The 19,603-nt window shown below is 65.6% G+C and overlaps 1 protein-coding gene across 2 annotated transcripts in view; it reads left to right on the top strand.

Annotated features, from left to right (window-relative positions):
* Positions 1–19,126, top strand: part of LRP1 (LDL receptor related protein 1) — an 80,099-nt gene extending 60,973 nt beyond the window's left edge. The window contains exons 47-89 of one of the 2 annotated variants that reach the window (XM_043889532.1): positions 222–341; positions 517–630; positions 910–1,059; positions 1,137–1,259; positions 1,585–1,701; positions 1,851–1,979; positions 2,239–2,361; positions 2,441–2,581; positions 2,671–2,861; positions 3,698–3,881; positions 4,048–4,133; positions 4,512–4,631; positions 5,022–5,209; positions 5,344–5,549; positions 6,079–6,267; positions 6,824–6,972; positions 7,376–7,469; positions 7,591–7,707; positions 7,873–7,992; positions 8,357–8,479; positions 8,634–8,759; positions 9,192–9,308; positions 9,944–10,050; positions 10,154–10,286; positions 11,037–11,156; positions 11,477–11,599; positions 11,927–12,067; positions 12,154–12,288; positions 12,366–12,485; positions 13,412–13,680; positions 14,113–14,291; positions 14,752–14,858; positions 15,108–15,224; positions 15,630–15,806; positions 15,946–16,086; positions 16,196–16,369; positions 16,606–16,767; positions 17,135–17,309; positions 17,477–17,578; positions 17,720–17,784; positions 17,865–17,955; positions 18,054–18,198; positions 18,362–19,126. In XM_043889532.1, coding sequence (XP_043745467.1) covers positions 222–341; positions 517–630; positions 910–1,059; positions 1,137–1,259; positions 1,585–1,701; positions 1,851–1,979; positions 2,239–2,361; positions 2,441–2,581; positions 2,671–2,861; positions 3,698–3,881; positions 4,048–4,133; positions 4,512–4,631; positions 5,022–5,209; positions 5,344–5,549; positions 6,079–6,267; positions 6,824–6,972; positions 7,376–7,469; positions 7,591–7,707; positions 7,873–7,992; positions 8,357–8,479; positions 8,634–8,759; positions 9,192–9,308; positions 9,944–10,050; positions 10,154–10,286; positions 11,037–11,156; positions 11,477–11,599; positions 11,927–12,067; positions 12,154–12,288; positions 12,366–12,485; positions 13,412–13,680; positions 14,113–14,291; positions 14,752–14,858; positions 15,108–15,224; positions 15,630–15,806; positions 15,946–16,086; positions 16,196–16,369; positions 16,606–16,767; positions 17,135–17,309; positions 17,477–17,578; positions 17,720–17,784; positions 17,865–17,955; positions 18,054–18,198; positions 18,362–18,502 — 5,951 coding nt within the window. In that variant the 3' untranslated portion in view covers positions 18,503–19,126. Of the gene's footprint in view, positions 1–221; positions 342–516; positions 631–909; positions 1,060–1,136; positions 1,260–1,584; positions 1,702–1,850; positions 1,980–2,238; positions 2,362–2,440; positions 2,582–2,670; positions 2,862–3,697; positions 3,882–4,047; positions 4,134–4,511; positions 4,632–5,021; positions 5,210–5,343; positions 5,550–6,078; positions 6,268–6,823; positions 6,973–7,375; positions 7,470–7,590; positions 7,708–7,872; positions 7,993–8,356; positions 8,480–8,633; positions 8,760–9,191; positions 9,309–9,943; positions 10,051–10,153; positions 10,287–11,036; positions 11,157–11,476; positions 11,600–11,926; positions 12,074–12,153; positions 12,289–12,365; positions 12,486–13,411; positions 13,681–14,112; positions 14,292–14,751; positions 14,859–15,107; positions 15,225–15,629; positions 15,807–15,945; positions 16,087–16,195; positions 16,370–16,605; positions 16,768–17,134; positions 17,310–17,476; positions 17,579–17,719; positions 17,785–17,864; positions 17,956–18,053; positions 18,199–18,361 lie in introns of both variants that reach the window. The other variant, XM_043889524.1, reaches the window with a different exon arrangement.
* The last annotated feature ends 477 nt before the right edge of the window (positions 19,127–19,603 follow it).

The following is a 19,603-nucleotide window of genomic DNA, read 5'->3' as shown; positions in this document are numbered from 1 at the left end:
CACCCCCAGGGCCCCGCCTCCCGAGTCAGCAGCCTCAGTCCCCACCGGGTGGGGTGTGGGGGTGAGAGGAGCAAAGCCCCCGCCGTCCCCGCATCCCCGAGAAAAAGTGTGGGGAGCTCGTGAAGGGGAGAACCACCGTGAGACCCGTGCCAGGCCCGCAGCAGGGTCTCGTCGGAGGCAGCCCCCAGCCGCTGCTCACCGCGGCCTGCTCCCGCCTGCAGACACCCGCCGCTGCAAGAAGACCTTCCGCCAGTGCAACAACGGGCGCTGTGTGTCCAACATGCTATGGTGCAATGGAGCGGACGACTGCGGGGACGGCTCCGACGAGGTTCCCTGCAACAGTGAGTGCGACCCGGGCCAGGCGCAGACCCTCCCCACCCCGCCCCGGCTGAGCTGTGCTCCCCGGGATTCTGGTTCAGGGCACGGTCTGGTGGCCCCGGGCAGGCGCTCTGGGCCGGGCGGTCTGGCCCGCACGGGGAGGCCCCTGGCTGATGGCTCGGGCGGGCGCTGTTGCAGAGACGGCCTGCGGCGCGGGCGAGTTCCGCTGCCGGGACGGCACCTGCGTCGGGAACTCCAGCCGCTGCAACCAGTTCGTGGACTGTGAGGACGCCTCGGACGAGATGAACTGCAGTGAGTGACGCCCCGTCCCGGCCCTCTGGACCCGGCTCCTCTCCGCCTTCCCTCGGGGCCCCCGGGGCGGACTCGGTCCCCACCCGGCCCGCCCCAGCCCTGGGCTCCCCTGGGACTCAGGTAGGGGCAGGGCGTGGGAAGCGTGGACTGGGCGCATCCAGCGAAAGACACAGGGCCCCACTTTCTAAAACACGTGAAGGCACCGCGCGGGCCGGCAGCTCTGCGGGGAGGGTGTTGGGCGGGGATCCCGGTGCCACCCCTCCTCCCCGGCCCTGCCAGGCGCCACCGACTGCAGCAGCTACTTCCGCCTGGGGGTGAAGGGCGTGCGCTTCCAGCCCTGCGAGCGGACCTCCCTCTGCTACGCGCCCAGCTGGGTGTGCGACGGCGCCAACGACTGCGGGGACTACAGCGACGAGCGGGACTGCCCAGGTCCGCCCGGCGGGCAGGTGTGCGGCGGGCGGCGGACCCCCGCGGAGGCCGTGCCCTCACGCCTGCCTCGCCCCCAGGTGTGAAGCGCCCCAGGTGCCCCCTGAACTACTTCGCCTGCCCCAGCGGCCGCTGCATCCCCATGAGCTGGACGTGTGACAAGGAGGACGACTGTGAACACGGCGAGGATGAGACCCACTGCAGTGAGTGACCACGGGCCCCTCCCGGGCCCGGCACCCAAGGGCCCGCGGGGGCTGGGGCCTCACCGTCCCGCTGGGGCTCTGTCCAGGCCCCGTCCTCTTGACGCGCACGCGGGAAATGCCCTCCTTGGAGAGGGGCACCCAGGGCCTCACCCCGTGCGTCCCAGCCAGACCCTCAGGCTCTGAGACGGGGCCCTCTCTCCACTCCTGCTGAGTGCCCCTAGCGGTGCCATGAGCATCCCCCATCCGTCCTGTGGCATCCGTCTGCCTGACTGTGAGCCCCCCACCCCTTCCCCGTCTAACTGTGACCTCCGTCCGACTGCCCCAGACAAGTTCTGCTCCGAGGCCCAGTTTGAGTGCCAGAACCATCGCTGCATCTCCAAGCAGTGGCTCTGTGACGGCAGCGACGACTGTGGGGATGGCTCGGACGAGGCAGCTCACTGCGGTGAGGCGGGGGCGGGGGTCAGGGTGGGGAGGTGGCCCCGGGAGGGACAGACGCCCCCAACACACACACAGACCCCACCGGGCCACGGCACAGCAGCGGGGGCGTCTCCCCAGCCGCTGCGTCTCAGCCTCTCCCTGTTCCCCCCGCAGAAGGCAAAACGTGCGGCCCCAGCTCCTTCTCCTGCCCTGGCACCCACGTCTGTGTCCCCGAGCGCTGGCTCTGTGACGGGGACAAGGACTGCGCTGACGGCGCCGACGAGAGCGTCGCGGCAGGCTGCTGTGAGTGGCGGGGCCCCGAGGAGCGGGGCGGGCGGTGCGTGGCCACGGGCCCGCTTTGCAGAAGGGGAGACCGAGGCCCAGGAGAGGAAGGGGTCACTCGGGCAGCGGTGGCAGAGCTCTGTCCTCGGTCCGGGCGCCCAGACGCCCCGTCCAGAGCTCTGCCTGCCCTGCCGCCCCCACCACAGGAGGGTCGGGGGGTGACAGGCCGCAGCAGGCAGGCGGGCGGGCGCTGAGGGGCTGCGCCCGCCTCCACCCGCAGTGTACAACAGCACCTGTGATGACCGTGAGTTCATGTGTCAGAACCGCCAGTGCATCCCCAAGCACTTCATGTGCGACCACGACCGCGACTGCGCCGACGGCTCCGATGAGTCCCCCGAGTGTGGTGAGCCTGGGGCCACGGCGGGAGGGCGCCCTGCTCCCTGCGCACGGCCACCAGCCTCACCCGCCCCCTCCGACCGCAGAGTACCCGACCTGCGGCCCCAACGAGTTCCGCTGCGCCAATGGGCGCTGCCTGAGCTCCCGCCAGTGGGAGTGCGACGGCGAAAACGACTGCCACGACCAGAGCGATGAGGCCCCCAAGAACCCGCACTGCACCAGCCCAGGTGGGCCCCCCACGTGGCTCCCTCCCTGCCCGCGGGCCCCCAGGCGGCCCGGACCCGGCTGACTCGCCCCCTCCCCGTCCCCCCCCCAGAGCACAAGTGCAACGCCTCCTCGCAGTTCCTCTGCAGCAGCGGGCGCTGCGTGGCCGAGGCGCTGCTCTGCAACGGCCAGGACGACTGCGGCGACGGCTCGGACGAGCGGGGCTGCCACGTCAACGAGTGTCTCAGCCACAAGCTCAGTGGCTGCAGCCAGGACTGCGAGGACCTCAAGATCGGCTTCAAGGTATGCTGGGCGGGAGCCTCTGCGCCCCAGGCCTGGCTGGGACTCTGTTTCTCTGCCCCTCGTTCATGCGTTCATCCCGCAAAGGCAGTTTCAGCCCCTGTCCTGCCAGGCAGCGTTCTAGGCGCTGGGGACACAGCGATGAGCTCAGCAGAAACCTCTTCTAGTCGGGCTCTGGTCGGTGTGGAAGGTAGCATGGGCAGGCTTTGCTGGCAGATGAGGTCGGGGCGCAAGAGGAGGAGGGGCGTGTGGCTGTCAAGCAGGCCCCAGATGCACAGGTCCATGGTTCAAGGGAGAGGCCAGACGGGAGAGGGAGTCTGGGAGCTGTCACCATAGAGACGGCATTTAAGTCAGGCGTCTGGAGAAGACCCTCAAGGGGGCAAGCAGAGGTGGAAAGAGGGCGGTCTGAGGCCTGAGCACAGCCACACTGCGGGCAGTTAGGTGAGTGGGGAGCAGAGCCTGAGCAGGGCCAGCTCATCCCCTCCAGCCCCTCTGCCCCTCCAGCTGGGGCAGGAGGAGGAAAGTGCTGGAGGAAGAGGTACCCAGCTGTCAAATGATGCGCGCTGGTCAGATAAGACGAGGCCTGAGCGTTGAGCTGGGGGTGCAGAGACGTGGCGGTCACTGGGGACTCACACCAGTGGCCAGGCAAGGGTGAGAGCCGGATGGCTGGAGTGGGCCGGCTCAGCGCCTCCTCTTACAGGCAGGCCTCCATGCTGCCTGCCTCCTTGACGTCCCTGTGCCAGCCAGCCACCCGGGGTGAAGGGAGCCGAAGGGGCCCCTCAGTCTCGGGGTGGCCCGGCCCCCTGCCCATGCCCACCCCAGGCCCCCCGTGCCCGCAGTGCCGCTGCCGCCCCGGCTTCCGCCTGAAGGACGACGGCCGGACGTGCGCCGACGTGGACGAGTGCAGCACCACATTCCCCTGCAGCCAGCGCTGCATCAACACCCACGGCAGCTACAAGTGTCTGTGCGTGGAGGGCTACGCGCCCCGCGGCGGCGACCCCCACAGCTGCAAGGCCGTGACCGGTGAGACGGGGGCTTGGGGTGTGCAGCTGGCCCAGGCCGCCGGGGGCAGTGGCGGGAGGACTGGGATGGCAGAGCTGAAGGCAGGCTGAGGACTGGGCGGGTGGGGGGGCAGGGGTTGCCAGAACGCACCCTGGCCAGCAGCTGAGCCGGCATCCTCTGTCTCCAGACGAGGAGCCGTTTCTGATCTTTGCCAACCGGTACTACCTGCGCAAGCTCAACCTGGACGGCTCCAACTACACGCTGCTGAAGCAGGTGCCAGACCCGCCGTCCTCACCCCGCCATCCAGCCCCGCGCCCTCCACACTCACACACCCAGACCCGTGGCCGTCCTCACCCCGCCGTCCAGCCCGCGCCCTCCACACTCACACACCCAGACCCGTGGCCGTCCTCACCCCGCCGTCCAGCCCGCGGCCTCCACACTTACACACCCAGACCCGCCGTCCTCACCCCGCCGTCCAGCCCGCGGCCTCCGCACTCACACACCCAGACCCGTGGCCGTCCTCACCCCGCCGTCCAGGCCCGCGGCCTCTGCACTCACACACCCAGACCCGTGGCCGTCCTCCCTGCCCGCCTCTCCAGCCTTCCGCATCCTGACTCTTCGGTCGCCCCTCTGCTCACCCCCCGAATGCAGGGCCTCAACAACGCCGTGGCCTTGGACTTCGATTACCGAGAGCAGATGATCTACTGGACGGATGTGACGACCCAGGGCAGCATGATCCGCAGAATGCACCTGAACGGCAGCAATGTGCAGGTGAGGCCGGGGCCGGGGGCCCACCGCTGTCCCTGCCCAGAGGCCCTCTCTGCTTCAAGGCCATCTCCGCTCCTCCCCGCTGAGTCACTGCACGGCTCCGCTTGTCCTCGCTCCTCTCCGCCCTGAGCCCAGCGAGCGGGCAGGGCCGAGGGGACTCCTCTCTCCCCCTTCCCCTAATGGCAGTGAGTTCTCCTTAGTCTGATGCCTGACACCTGTGCTCCCGGGCCTGTGGGGTTGGGGGGTGGTCTCTGTCATCTAGAGACCCCTCTCCTGGAGCCCAGGCTGACACCGTGCCCAGGGCTGGGCCTGTTCCATCCACTGTCCTCCCAGAGAGGCTGAGAGTCCTGGCCCAGGTCACCCAGGGCCCTTCCTCCCCGCCCCCGCCCGCAGGTGCTTCACCGGACGGGCCTCAGCAACCCCGACGGGCTGGCCGTGGACTGGGTGGGCGGCAACCTGTACTGGTGCGACAAAGGCCGGGACACCATCGAAGTGTCCAAGCTCAACGGGGCCTATCGCACGGTGCTGGTCAGCTCCGGCCTGCGTGAGCCCCGGGCGCTGGTGGTGGACGTGCAGAACGGGTATGTGGCCGAGGAGGGTCGGGGAGGTCTGAGGGCCGCTGGTGTCGTCGGGCACCCAGGTCCAGCCTCCCTGCAGGCTCCTGGTGGGACCAGTCACGGGATCTCTCCCTCCTCACCGCCCGCCGGCCCGCCAGGTACCTCTACTGGACAGACTGGGGGGACCACTCACTGATCGGACGCATCGGCATGGACGGGTCCAGCCGCAGCGTCATCGTGGACACCAAGATCACGTGGCCCAACGGCCTGACGCTGGACTATGTCACCGAGCGCATCTACTGGGCTGACGCCCGCGAGGACTACATCGAGTTTGCCAGCCTGGACGGCTCCAACCGTCACGTCGGTCAGTATGCCAGGGAGGCCGCCCGGGCACAGCCAGCCTGCTGGGGCCGAGGCTCCTGCAGCTTCAGGGGATCAGGCCTCTGGGGCCAGAGTGGGCTTAAAGGCCAGAGGGCATGGCCTGAGGACACCACCCACCAAGGGTCTGGGGGTTCTGAGCAGCACAGGGAACGTCCCCAGACCCCACCTAGGCACGAGGCCACCACCAGCTCCCTGAGGAAGGAGAGAGACAGGCACCTTCCCAGGCACAGGTCCAGATGATAGGCCCCGAGGAAGGTGGGGGGTGCTGGGGCTGGGGCACACAGCGTGCCCCCACTTCCCGACAGGGAACGATGGAGAGTGTTGGGGCAGGACCCCGCCCTCAGACGGGCCTGGAGTTGAGTTTCAGCTCTGCCAGCCACTAGCTGGGCGACCTATGCCCCCCTCCCAGGGTTGCTGTGGGGTGAAGAGGGCCCTGTAGGGAAGGCGCCTCACGCTGCCCAGTGCTGACCGGCGGCCCGGGCCTGACCGCCACGCCCTGCGGCCCCCCGCAGTGCTGAGCCAGGACATCCCGCACATCTTCGCGCTGACCCTGTTTGAGGACTATGTCTACTGGACCGACTGGGAGACAAAATCCATCAACCGAGCCCACAAGACCACGGGCGCCAACAAGACGCTCCTCATCAGCACGCTGCACCGGCCCATGGACCTGCACGTCCTCCACGCCCTGCGCCAGCCCGACGGTAAGCGCTGCAGCCTGAGAGCCGGCCGCTGGCGAGCCGGGCGCAAGCCGCCCTGGTGTGAGGTGGGGCCCCCCGTCTCAGCAGGGGCTGCTGCCCCGATCCTTCCCCAGCAGACTGAGCAGTGCCTGTAGACACCCGGCGATCCGGGGGTCGGTCGACAGGCTGTGGTCTGGCTCTCAGGGGCTGCAGCCCAGCTGGGTCCAGCCCTGGATCTTGCAGCAGCGAGGCCCCAAGGCTATCCAGCAGAGCAAGTCTGGGGGGAGACCCCCAAGGCCAGGCCCCGCAGGCAGACAGGCCGGAGCTGAGGGAGGCCCAGCCTGACCCTGAAACCTCAGGGGAGGCCGCTCCTATCTCTGGCTTCAGCTCCCTTCTGAAAGGGCAGGGTTTGGACCTACCCCGCCTCTGCCCAGGACAGATGGGCTGGGCAGCCTTTGAAAGAGCAGAACACGCGTTCCCGGCGAGCACTGCCCTCACCCCGCGAGCGGCCAGCAGCCGGGGGAGCTGCGGCCGTAAGCTGGGTCCACCTGCCCCCCTTTCACCCCGTTTCCTCTGGCAGTGCCCAACCACCCCTGCAAGGTCAACAACGGCGGCTGCAGCAACCTCTGCCTGCTGTCCCCCGGAGGCGGCCACAAGTGCGCCTGTCCCACCAACTTCTACCTGGGTGGCGATGGGCGCAACTGCGTGTCCAACTGCACGGCCAGCCAGGTGAGGCTCGTCCCGGACCCCACGCACCAGCACCCCGGCTCCTCGGACCCCACCGCCCGCTCGAGTGTCCTCACGCATCTGGTTTTCCCACGCTAACATCCCCACATTTCTTGCCTACCTCTTGTCTCCCCACAGCAATACTTTTACACCCGTCACCTCACACAGACACCCCCACACCCTAGCCCTGACCCCCTCCTCGCCAGTCCCCCAGCCCCAAGCTCCACACAGATACCCCTCCGCCTGGCCTCCCTGCAGTGCCCGAATCCCAGCCTCCCGTCCAGCTCACCCTCCCCCCGAGATACCCGACCCTGCTGCTTCTAGGAAACACACCAGCCCCTCAAAAGCAAACCTCCTGAGTTCCCCAGACCCCCACCAACCCCTCTCGCCCCCGCCTACCCTCCAGTTTGTCTGCAAGAACGACAAGTGCATCCCCTTCTGGTGGAAGTGTGACACGGAGGACGACTGCGGGGACCACTCGGACGAGCCCCCGGACTGTCGTGAGTGCCCGGGCGGGGTGGCGAGAGGGTCTTACGTCAGGGCCCCCTGACGCCCGAGGCCCCAGGGGCCTGCGCCCACCCCACCCCCACCATCCTGATGCCGAGCGTCCCTTCCCGGCAGCCGAGTTCAAGTGCCGCCCAGGACAGTTCCAGTGCTCAACGGGCATCTGCACCAACCCCGCCTTCATCTGTGACGGGGACAACGACTGCCAGGACAACAGCGATGAGGCCAACTGCGGTAAAGTGCCGTCCTCCCCAGGGTCTGGGGCTGGGTGTCCGAGCTGCCGGCCCCACTGCTTCTCCAGGCTGGGCTCCTGCTGCTCCCCCTGCGGGAGAGCGGTCCCCGCCCTGCCCGCGTGCCCCACCCACCGACAGTCACCCTCCCCTCCTCCCACCCCCACAGACATCCACGTCTGCCTACCCAGTCAGTTCAAGTGCACCAACACCAACCGCTGTATCCCCGGCATCTTCCGCTGCAACGGGCAGGACAACTGCGGAGACGGCGAGGACGAGAGGGACTGCCGTGAGTGCCCCGGGCGCTGGCAGGGACGGGGTGTCGGAGAATGGGCACGGAAACACGATTCACCTCGAAGTCCAGCCCCCGCTTCTTCTAGGGACCGTGCCGCTCTCAACTAATGTTATTAGATGAGCAACATGAATTATATGGGGTGTGACTTGCTTTGCTCATAAAATCACCATGCACATCATAGAGATGTGCAGATCCCGAAGACAAAAATCACCAAAGTTAGAAATAAACTGCCTCTTCCTACAAGAAATTGCTGGCAGGACGAGGACAAGGCCAGGGCTTAGGAGAGAGAGAGGATGTGGAGGAGAACTGTGGGGAGAGGCGGAGTGGGCAGGTCCTCACTCTCTCCCCAACCCCGCAGCCGAGGTGACCTGTGCCCCCAACCAGTTCCAATGCTCCATCACCAAGCGCTGCATCCCCCGGGTCTGGGTGTGCGACCGGGACAACGACTGTGTGGACGGCAGTGATGAGCCCGCCAACTGCAGTGAGTCTCCTGGAGCCGACGCTCCCTGCACAGGGTCTGCGGCTCCCGCCACCCCCGCGTGTGACCCCCCTCGCGGCCACTCCCACCCAGACCCCACCCTCACCGCGTGTTCCTGAAAGGAGCCCTCCTCCTCACCCCGGCCACCCGCTTGCAGCCCAGATGACCTGCGGGGTGGACGAGTTCCGCTGCAAGGACTCGGGCCGCTGTATCCCGGCGCGCTGGAAGTGTGACGGAGAGGATGACTGCGGGGACGGCTCGGACGAGCCCAAAGAGGAGTGCGGTGAGCTTCCCCGCGCCTGCCGGGAAGGGCAGAGGCTGCCCGCTGCCTGAGTGCCCTCACAGCCCGTGCCCACCATCTCCTAACTCCCCACCCCCACTGGCAATGAACATGAACTTGGGCAAACCCGGGGGACGGTGAAGGATAGGGAAGCCTGGCGTGCTGCAGTCCATGGGGTCGCAGAGTCAGGCACAACCTCATCGGCAGACATCTGCCCACCATCTGGGATCTGTGGGTCCCTTCTCGTGTCCCCTCTGCCCCAGAAGCTCCCACTGGCCCCACGTCTCAGAACACGGCCTAGGCTGCCACCACTGACCTGTGTCAGGCTGGAACGCCCACTCTCCCGCCCCTGGCCATCCTGACCGCACCTCCCGAGACCCTGAGGCCCGCCCCCGACTCTGTGCTGACTGCCCCCACTAATCTTGCCTCTTCCAGACGAGCGCACCTGTGAGCCCTACCAGTTCCGCTGCAAGAACAACCGCTGCGTGCCAGGCCGCTGGCAGTGCGACTACGACAACGACTGCGGGGACAACTCGGACGAGGAGAGCTGCAGTATGTCCCCGCCCGGCCCGCCCGGCCCACAGGCGCCCCTCCCTGCTCAGCTCCTCCCCCGCCCCCGCCGGGGCTGCACCGGGGCAGGCCCGCCCCCGCCTCACCCCCGCCCCCCTCACGTTGTGTATTTGAGTTTGTGCCATTTCACCTCATCTCATGTTTCTCTCCATTTTCACACTGTCCTCTCGGGGTTGCAGAGGTAGGTGTTTCTGACGTGCCCGTGCCCTGCCGCACCCCTGCCAGTGCCCCAGAGCCCACCTGCCCCCGTGCTGTGCCAGCCCGCCCTCCTTTACTGGCCTCTCCCTGAGCCCTGGTACTGTCTGAGTGGTCTTGTCCTTCCCCGTCCCTCCCCACACGCAGTCTGTCCTGAGGGCCGGGCCAGGGACCCCATGCCCTCTCTCGTGTATCTGTCCCCGAGGGCTAAGGGTGAGTGTGCTCTGGGCCCGGCTGGTCCCAGGAAGGCAGCCAGTCGGCTTGCCCGGGATGTGTTGAGCCTCTTGGTCATCATCCCAGTCCACTGTGACCTTCAGGGATGCAGGGACAGGTGACAGTGCTCTGCAAGGGCTGGAGACGCTCCGGAGGCTGAGTCCCTGTGCCCACCCTCCTGGGGCCTGTCTCTCCCTGTCCCTCCCCAGCCCCCCGGCCCTGCTCTGAGAGTGAGTTCTCCTGTGCCAACGGCCGCTGCATCGCTGGGCGCTGGAAATGCGATGGGGATCATGACTGTGCAGATGGCTCTGACGAGGTGGGCAGGCAGACCGGACGGAGGGAGGGTCGACTGAGAAGAGTCAGGGCGGGCCCGCAGGGGTACCCAGGTCTGATCAGGACGCTTGCTCCCGTGCCCACAGAAAGACTGCACTCCCCGCTGTGACATGGACCAGTTCCAGTGCAAGAGTGGTCACTGCATCCCGCTGCGCTGGCGCTGTGACGCAGACGCGGACTGCATGGACGGCAGCGATGAGGAGGCCTGTGGCACTGGGGGTGAGCCCTCCCAGCCCATAGGAACACTGAGTCAAGGAGCCCGTCAAAATCCAGCAGAAACCCGAGGGCCGTGTCCATCCGGGCTCCACCCTGCAAGTTCCAACAGGGCTTAGTGGGCTGTCCTGAGAAGCCAAGTCCCTGCTCACTTTTCCTTTCCTGGAGCCGTGAGGCAGCACCTGCTGCTGGCCTGGGCTCAGCAGTCCAGAGCGGGACGCGGGGAGCCTGGGTGGCGGAAGGTTGGAGCTCGGAGCAGCGAGGGCAGACATCCCGGCTCTGGGCTGGGGGGCTGAGGTCAGGGACTGGAACCGGGTCCCCTGACTCCCAGGCGAGGGACCCTCCTCTGTACCTGCCACTGCATGACAGTGGGCCCCGGGCCCACCACCACCAGAAAGAAACAGGGCTCTCCGGACACTTCCTCAAAATGACCTCTTCTCTGCGAAACACCAGAGGAGGCAGTTCTGCCCAGCTACCTGGCTGGTGGTAGAAAATGAGGAAACCCAGGTTCTATCTTTTTTTTCCCCCCAAGTATTTTTATTAGTTGGAGGCTAATTACTTTACAATATTGTAGTGGTTTTTGCCATACATTGACATGAATCAGCCACCGGATTCTATCCCGTGGCGGTTCCACTGCTTGCCTGGAGTGCCCTCTAGGCCTCGGCCCTGGAGGGAGGGGTCTGGCCACAAGACCCCGCCCCCAGTAGCTGGGGGTTCAGAGCTCTGTCTTGACTCTTTGCTCCCTCCGGCGCCCAGTGCGGACCTGCCCCCTTGACGAATTCCAGTGCAACAATACCCTGTGCAAGCCGCTGGCCTGGAAATGCGACGGCGAGGACGACTGCGGGGACAACTCAGACGAGAACCCAGAGGAGTGCGGTGAGGCTCCCGGTGGGGCCGGGCGGGGCGGGGCGGGGCGGGGCGGGGCTTCAGACGGGGTGGGAGTGGCGGGGCGGGGCTTCAGGCGGGGTAAGGCGGGGTGGGGCGGGGCTCCAGACGGGGTGGGAGGGGCGGGGCAGGGCTCCAGACGGGGCGGGGAGGGGCGGGGAGGGGTGGGGCGGGGCTCCAGGCAGGACGGGGCGGGGCTCCAGACGGCGGGGAGGGGCGGGCGGGGCGGGGCTCTCCGGCTCCCTGGAGGCCCCCAGCCGGGGTGGGGGACACCCAAGGCTGATTCCGACTCTGTCCTCTCGCCGCTGCAGCCCGGTTCGTGTGCCCTCCAAACCGGCCCTTCCGCTGCAAGAACGACCGCGTCTGCCTGTGGATCGGGCGCCAGTGCGACGGCTCGGACAACTGCGGGGATGGGACGGATGAGGAGGACTGTGGTGAGCAGGGGGCCAGTGCGGGGTTTCTGGGGGGCGCCTGGAGTGGGGAGGCTGCACAAGCGGTGGGCGTGGCCCTGTGTCTGGTGAGTCGATTCAGGGAAAGGGGAGGATCCACTGCCGGGAGCCTGGGGGCCCTGTCTTGGCCGGAGAGAAACCCCCGGGGACGGCATTGAAGCGGAGACTGCGAATCTGAACAGTTTAACCAGCTTCCCCTTGAGGCTTGAGAGCCAGGCTTGGGGCCCCTCTACCTGTGGCTGAGCGGGGGTTCCTGTGGGAAGAGGGGGCAGGGTGGTAAATGCCAGCACCTGAAGCCGCGCCCTCCCCCAGAGCCGCCCACGGCCCAGACCGCGCGCTGCAAAGACAAGAAGGAGTTTCTGTGCCGGAACCAGCGCTGCCTCTCCTCTTCCCTGCGCTGCAACATGTTCGATGACTGCGGGGACGGCTCTGACGAGGAGGACTGCAGCATGGGTGAGGGTGAGACCCGCGTGCCGGCGCGGGCGGGGTCGGGAGCGACGCAGAGCCTAAGCCCAGGCCTAGACTCGCTGTCTCCGCAGACCCCAAGCTGACCAGCTGCGCCACCAACGCCAGCATCTGCGGGGATGAGGCCCGCTGCGTGCGCACTGAGAAAGCCGCCTACTGTGCCTGCCGGACTGGCTTCCACACGGTGCCAGGCCAACCCGGATGCCAGGGTAGGAAGGGGGAGTCCACGAGGCGGGCAGAAGCCCCCACCGCGAGACTCTCCCTGACCCGGGTGTGTAACCCCCAGACATCAACGAGTGCCTGCGCTTCGGCACCTGCTCGCAGCTCTGCAACAACACCAAGGGCGGCCACCTCTGCAGCTGCGCGCGCAACTTCATGAAGACGCACAACACCTGCAAGGCGGAAGGTAGGCGCAGAGAGAGGGGCGGGGCTTCCGGCGCCGGGATAGGACATGAACCTGGGATGCGGTGTCTTCCTCCGGGGCACCCTTGCCCAAGCCTGCAATTCCAGACCCACCAGACAGCTTCCTGAACGTGGCTGGCAGCCGTGCAGAGGCTAGAGGTCCTGGGGCGAGAGCATCACCACTCACACAGTCAAGAGTACCCCACCTGCATATGCCCATTATGGTTTTCTCAGCTTTACTGAGGTATCAGTGACAAAACTGTCAGATATTTAATGTGAGCAAGGTGATGATCTGATGTACATACACCTTGAAAGAATTCCCCCCATTGAGTTAATGAACACATCCTTCATTTCACATATTTACCTTTTTTTTCCTTTGGTGAGAACATGTGCTCTGATGCACAGCTGCCCCTTTCTGACGTCTCTATGCAAAGACACCCATATCCACGTACACAGACCCAGGCACACACAGCCCCAGATGTGTCCGAGTGCACTCATCGGCCCGTGCACCCCTACACGCCTCCACGGCGGTGCTCAGGCACCCCCGCATGTGTGTGCACCAGTGAGCAGATATCAGACATTATGGGGCAGAGACCGTGGTGATGCCTGCAGAGGCCGTGAGGAGGCAGAGGCCCCTGAGGCTGGAGGAGGAGGGACAGTTTTCTGGAGTAGCAAGTCACCCTAGATCACCTCAGGAGAGGAGAAGTTCAAGGACTCAGGCTGGAGCCCTCAAACCTGGCACTGGGGTGGGATGAGCAGAGGCTTCAGGCCATGTCAGATGGCTTGACTAGGAGAGAAGACATTGTTAATGTGAAAGGGGTGGGACTGGGTAGGGAGCACAGCTTGCCCGGCTCTTTCCAGCACCAGGTCCGACAGCCCCCAGCCCCCGCGCTTTCACCGCCGCCAACATCTGGGCTCTTGTCCCTCCAGGCTCTGAGTATCAGGTCCTGTACATCGCTGACGACAACGAGATCCGCAGCCTGTTCCCCAGCCACCCGCATTCGGCTTACGAGCAGGCCTTCCAGGGTGACGAGAGCGTCCGCATCGACGCCATGGATGTCCACGTCAAGGCTGGCCACGTCTACTGGACCAACTGGCACACAGGCACCATCTCCTACCGCAGCCTGCCCCCTGCAGCGCCTCCCACCACCTCCAACCGCCACCGGCGACAGATTGACCGGGGCGTCACCCACCTCAATGTGAGCACCCAGCCTGGGGTGGGGCCTGTGTGGAGGCACAGACTGGGTGGGAGGTCTCCAAACAGCAGATGGTTCAGAGCAGAGTTTGCAGAGGACAGAGGAAGGGGGCAAAGGATGAGGCCGGCATGCAGGGTGACCTTCAGATGACGCCCGAGGCATGGACAGCAGGTAGGCAGAGCCGCACCGTGGTCAGTAGGTGGCGCCACCACGTGGTGGCCCGAGGCTGCAGGGCTCCCCAGCACTTGGCCTTCGCGTCAGAGCCGGCCCACCCCGTCCGTGTTGCCAAGCTCTTGAGCCTCTTTGGGCCTCACTTTGTTCCTCAGTAACACAGGGTAATGGTAGCAGCAGGGACAGGGAGTGGGGGGCTGGATAATAGGCAGGAAGGCCAAAGGCAGTAACCTCTGAACCTGTGACCCACCCCCCCACATCCAGATTTCAGGGCTCAAGATGCCGAGGGGCATCGCCATCGACTGGGTGGCTGGCAACGTGTACTGGACCGACTCTGGCCGGGATGTGATCGAGGTTGCGCAGATAAAGGGCGAGAACCGCAAGACGCTTATCTCCGGCATGATCGACGAGCCCCACGCCATCGTGGTGGACCCACTGAGAGGGTGGGCAGGGGTGCTGTGGGGAGGCATCTAGGCTGGGGCTCAGAAGCCCCTGGGATGGAGGTGGGTGCCCAGCCCCCAGCGTGGGTGTTTCCTCCCAGACCAGCCTGAGGTCAGGGTCCTCTGCAGGCCCCTGGGTCTTCCAGGCTGCATCCAGCGCTGGCCCTTCCTGATGTCACCCGGGGTCACACTAGCTTGCCTACCTGGGGCCTGGCCTCTGCTGGGCTGGCTGTCATGGGCAGCCAGGCTCTGGGCTTCTCTGCTCCAGGGGCAGCTCTGCCTATTGAACTGGGACCTGAGCAGTACATAGCAGTGTTAGAGATCTTTAACCTGGTCAGGAGGTTGACTCTCCCTGACTCTCTATGGAGGAGATGGACAGAACTCCCTCCTCTCTGTGTCCCCCTTGAGTGACCTCCTCTGGGAACCCACATCCTGCCCACACTCACTTCTTGTCCCTCCCCAGCACCATGTACTGGTCAGACTGGGGGAACCACCCCAAGATTGAAACAGCAGCAATGGATGGAACCCTTCGGGAGACGCTGGTTCAGGACAACATCCAGTGGCCCACAGGTCCATGCTGCAGGGGTGGGGATGGGGGAGAGGTGGGCCTGCTGAGCTCAGGGCCACACAAAAGCTGGGGGCGGGAGGGGGATTGGACTGGGATGGGACAGAGGGGCTGTGGAGGCTTTTCCCAGAAAAGGTGACTGCGAGTGACCATGGGGACAGGGTGGAGCCGTCCCAAACATGGACACCGTCCTGCTTGCTCCCCGAACCTGAGGCGGGAAGGCAGGGCCCTCACAGCGCTCTCTGCTCCCCCAGGCCTGGCTGTGGATTATCACAATGAACGGCTTTACTGGGCGGATGCCAAGCTGTCAGTCATCGGTAGCATCCGGCTCAATGGCACAGACCCCATCGTGGCTGCTGACAGCAAACGAGGTCAGCCTTGCAGCCCTGACCTCAGGCCCCTGTCCTCCCCTCTGGGCTCAAGGCCTCACCCAGTGCCTGCCATCCTCCCAACCAGACACACCCTGCACCAGCCCTGCAGGCCTGAGTCTACCCTGACCCTCTGGGCCACCTTCACAGTCATTCATTCTACCAATGGGTGTTGAGCTGCATGGAGGTGCCATGGGTGATAATGGGAACTTAGCACACGTGGGGAGAGGGAGCAGAAGTCGCTCCTGACCCCACAAGTCAGGGGCTGACGGGACCTGTTGCCAGTGGGAGGAACAGGTTGAGGGGAGGTCTGAACAGGACGTGTTGAGCTTGAGGTCCCTGAGAGCCTTGGGACCCAGTGACCCGAGAGTGTGACTAAGGCCTGCGTCCCCTATGACTTCTCCCCAGGCCTGAGTCACCCCTTCAGCATTGATGTCTTCGAGGATTACATCTATGGCGTCACCTACATCAATAATCGTGTCTTCAAGATCCATAAGTTCGGACACAGCCCCTTGATCAACCTGACCGGGGGCCTGAGCCACGCCTCCGACGTGGTCTTGTACCACCAGCACAAGCAGCCCGAAGGTGGCGGAGAGGGAGAGCCCGGGCCGGGGCGGGAAAGGCCCCGGGCTGCTGCCTGCAAGCTGCAGCCTCAGGTCTTGGTGGGCAGGGGAGGTTCTGGGTCATAGGACTCAGCGTTCTCCCACGCTGCCCACCCCTGCAGTGACCAACCCCTGTGACCGCAAGAAGTGCGAGTGGCTCTGCCTGCTGAGTCCCAGCGGGCCCGTCTGCACCTGTCCCAACGGGAAGCGGCTGGACAACGGCACCTGTGTGGCTGTACCCTCGCCGACGCCCCCGCCGGACGGTATGCCCACGCCCCTCCCTGGTCCCTCATTGCTGCTCCAGAACCCTCCGCCCTACAGCCCCTGAATCCCCCCCTGCCCCGGCTCTGCCCCTGACGACCCTTCCTGCAGCTCCTCGGCCTGGAACCTGTAACCTACAATGCTTCAACGGCGGCAGCTGCTTCCTCAACGCGCGGAGGCAGCCTAAGTGTCGATGCCAGCCGCGTTACACAGGCGACAGGTGTGAGCTGGACCAGTGCTGGGAGCACTGCCGGAACGGGGGCACCTGCGCGGCCTCCCCCTCGGGTACGGCCTCTGGTTCTCCTGCCAGGGCTCCTCCTGGCCCCTGGGCCCCGCCGCCCCCAAGCCACCTCTGCCCTGCCTCGCCTCACCTCTGCTGCCCTCCCGCCTGCTGCCCCCAGCCCCGGAGTTGCTGTCCTGCGCCGCCTGCCTCCCGCCGGGCCCTCCCAGCCCTGTTCCCCCGCTGCAGGGCCGGGCGGCTCAGTGGGCCACAGTCCGGCTCACACCTCATCTCCCGCCAGGCATGCCCACGTGCCGGTGCCCCACAGGCTTCACGGGCCCCAAATGCACCCAGCAGGTGTGTGCGGGCTACTGTGCCAACAACAGCACCTGCACCGTCAACCAGGGCAACCAGCCGCAGTGCCGATGCCTGCCCGGCTTCCTGGGGGACCGCTGCCAGTTCCGTGAGTGAGCCATCCCCGATGGAGGCGGGGGCGGGGGGCGGGTCACAGGGGCTAGTTGTAGGGAAGGAGGCCATTCGCAGCGCAGCCAGGCTCGAGGTGCCAGGGCTTCTCCCCAGGGAGAGGTCAGCACACCCCCGCTGCCCGGAGGCGGTGAACCCTCTGGCATCAGGATTATTCAAGCAAAAGCAGTGTGCTCTTGGGATGCTCCGGGACATCTCTGTAACCCTGGAGCCTGTGATTTGGGGACGGTGGAGGGCTCAGGAGGAAGGGGAAGTCACCCCAAAGGCCAGCTGCCCCCCACCACCTCTGGAGGACCCTCATGACAGTGAGGCTTGAGGCACCTCCTCTCCCATCCCCCGAACCACAGGCCAGTGCTCTGGCTACTGTGAGAACTTCGGCACGTGCCAGATGGCCGCCGACGGCTCCCGCCAATGCCGCTGCACCGTCCACTTCGAGGGGCCCAGGTGTGAGGTCAACAAGTGTAGCCGCTGTCTCGACGGGTCCTGTGTGGTCAACAAGCAGAGCGGGGATGTCACCTGCAAGTGAGTGGGGCCCACTGCCGTCTGTCCCACCCGCCGCCCGGCCCGGCCCGGCCCCGCCCCCTGGCCCCGCCCCTTCCCGGCCCCGCCCCGCCCTCCTGGCCCCGCCCCTTCCCGGCCCCGCCCCGCCCTCCACCAGTCCCGCCCAGCCTTTGCGCTCCTCCCCGCAGCTGCTCCGACGGCAGGGTGGCCCCCAGCTGTCTGACCTGCGATGGCCACTGCAGCAATGGCGGTTCCTGCACCATGAACAGCAAAATGATGCCTGAGTGCCAGTGAGTTGGGCCTGTGCCTCACCGAGGCCTAAATCAGCCTTCCCTCCCCCAAGTCTGAGCCAGACCGGCCGGAGCCTGCGGCCCCTCCCAGTTTCCGCAGTGGAAGGCCTGCCCACTCAGCTCTGCCCCTCCCGTCTGCAGGTGCCCACCCCACATGGCGGGACCCCGGTGTGAGGAGCAAGTGGTCGGCCAGCAGCAGCCTGGACGTAGGTGGCGGGGACCTGGGATGGGGGAGGTTGTGCCTCCGAGGCCTTTTGGACTCAGCTGCCCTCCTCTTCCCCTCTAGATATGGCCTCCATCCTGATTCCCCTGCTGTTGCTGCTGCTGATGCTTCTGGTAGCCGGAGTGGTGTTCTGGTACAAGCGGCGAGTCCGAGGGTGAGTTGTGGAGAGTCTGGAAAATTACGGCCACGTTACTGCCCTAGTCACACCCCCTCCTAGGATCCCTGCCCTCATGCTCCCACCTTCCCCGCCAGGGCTAAGGGCTTCCAGCACCAGCGGATGACCAACGGGGCCATGAACGTGGAGATCGGGAATCCCACCTATAAGATGTATGAAGGCGGGGAGCCTGATGATGTAGGGGGCCTACTGGATGCGGACTTCGCCCTAGACCCTGACAAGGTGGGCCAGGAGGGCAGGGGAGGGGGCTTCCAGGACAGAGATGGGGGCTGTGGGTGGGGCGACCAAGCGTGTTGGGCTGGGTGATGGAATGGAGGTGGGCAGAAGGTACCTAAGCCACAGAGCCCTGTGCCTGAGCCCCAGCTGCGCCCTCTGTTGCCTGCAGCCCACCAACTTCACGAACCCTGTGTACGCCACACTGTACATGGGAGGCCACGGCAGCCGCCACTCTCTGGCCAGCACAGACGAGAAGCGAGAACTCCTGGGCCGGGGCCCCGAGGACGAGATAGGGGACCCCTTGGCATAGGGTCCTCCACCATCGGACCTCCCCAGAGAGCCTCCTGCCCCCGGCCAGAGAAGTCCTTCGAGGAGCCCCCCTCTTGCCCAGCCAACCCCTCCCCAGCCCTGCTGGGATGTATAAATGTAAAAAAATGAAGGAATTACTTTTTATATGTGAGTGAGCAAGCGAGCAAGCGAGCACAGTATTATCTCTTTCCGTTCTCCTTCCTGCCTGCTCCTCAGCAACGCCCCCCCCCCATGCTGCCTTCCGGGAGGGGGGGAACAGGAAGGGGGCTCCTGCAAATTACAGGTATAAGGGAGCCCTGCCTCCCACCTTCCCACCAAAAACGCACCCCCACTGGGAGAGCTGGTGGTGCTGCGTCCCCCTCCCCGTACAAGACACTTTGTCGAGGCTCTCCCCTCTCGCCCCCGCCCCCAACCCCGCCGGTCCCCTGAGGGCTGATTCTGGGATCCTGAGGAGGGTGAGTCCTTTGCTGCCCTTGTCTTGGAAGATTTGGCCCTGGCTGAGGTAGGAAGGGAAGGATGGAGTTTTTTAGTTCTTCTTGGGGGAGGCCATCCCAAGCCCCAGCCCCCACTCCAGGGGCACCTCTGAGATGGCCGTGCTCAGCATCCCTCCCAGACAGGCCCTCCCTTCTCCCGTGCCCCCGCTGTGGCTCCCAGGGCTGGAGACTTCTTTGGTAAACAGCCCCCCCCAGGCTCCCCTCCCCTGGGGACGAGGAGAAAGTGGGGCACACCGAGGAAGGGCAAGCGGGCAGCCCCGTTTTGGGGACACGAACGTTTTAATAATTTTTGCTGAATTCCTTTACAACTAAATAACACAGATATTGTTATAAATAAAATTGTAAAAAAAAAAAAGCGTTTGTGTCTGTCTACCTGAATGTGAGGCTCTGAGAGCTGGCCTGTGCTTGCATGCTCCGGCCACCAGAGGGAGCCATGCCCTGTGCTGCAGGGAGGCTGGAGCATCTGGTCTTCAGGGCCCTTCTGGCCTCCATCCCCGTTGGCTGGGCGGCGGCAAGGATTGGGGGTGGCACGGAACTTGACCAGAAAGACCTGCTTCTCCTGGCTGTGTCAACCTTTGAGCCAGTGACTTCACCTCTCGGAAACATGT

Source organism: Cervus elaphus, chromosome 3 (assembly GCF_910594005.1).
Source record: "Cervus elaphus chromosome 3, mCerEla1.1, whole genome shotgun sequence".
Taxonomy (NCBI): Eukaryota; Metazoa; Chordata; class Mammalia; order Artiodactyla; family Cervidae; genus Cervus; species Cervus elaphus.
This window is presented reverse-complemented; position numbering and strand designations above follow the sequence as displayed.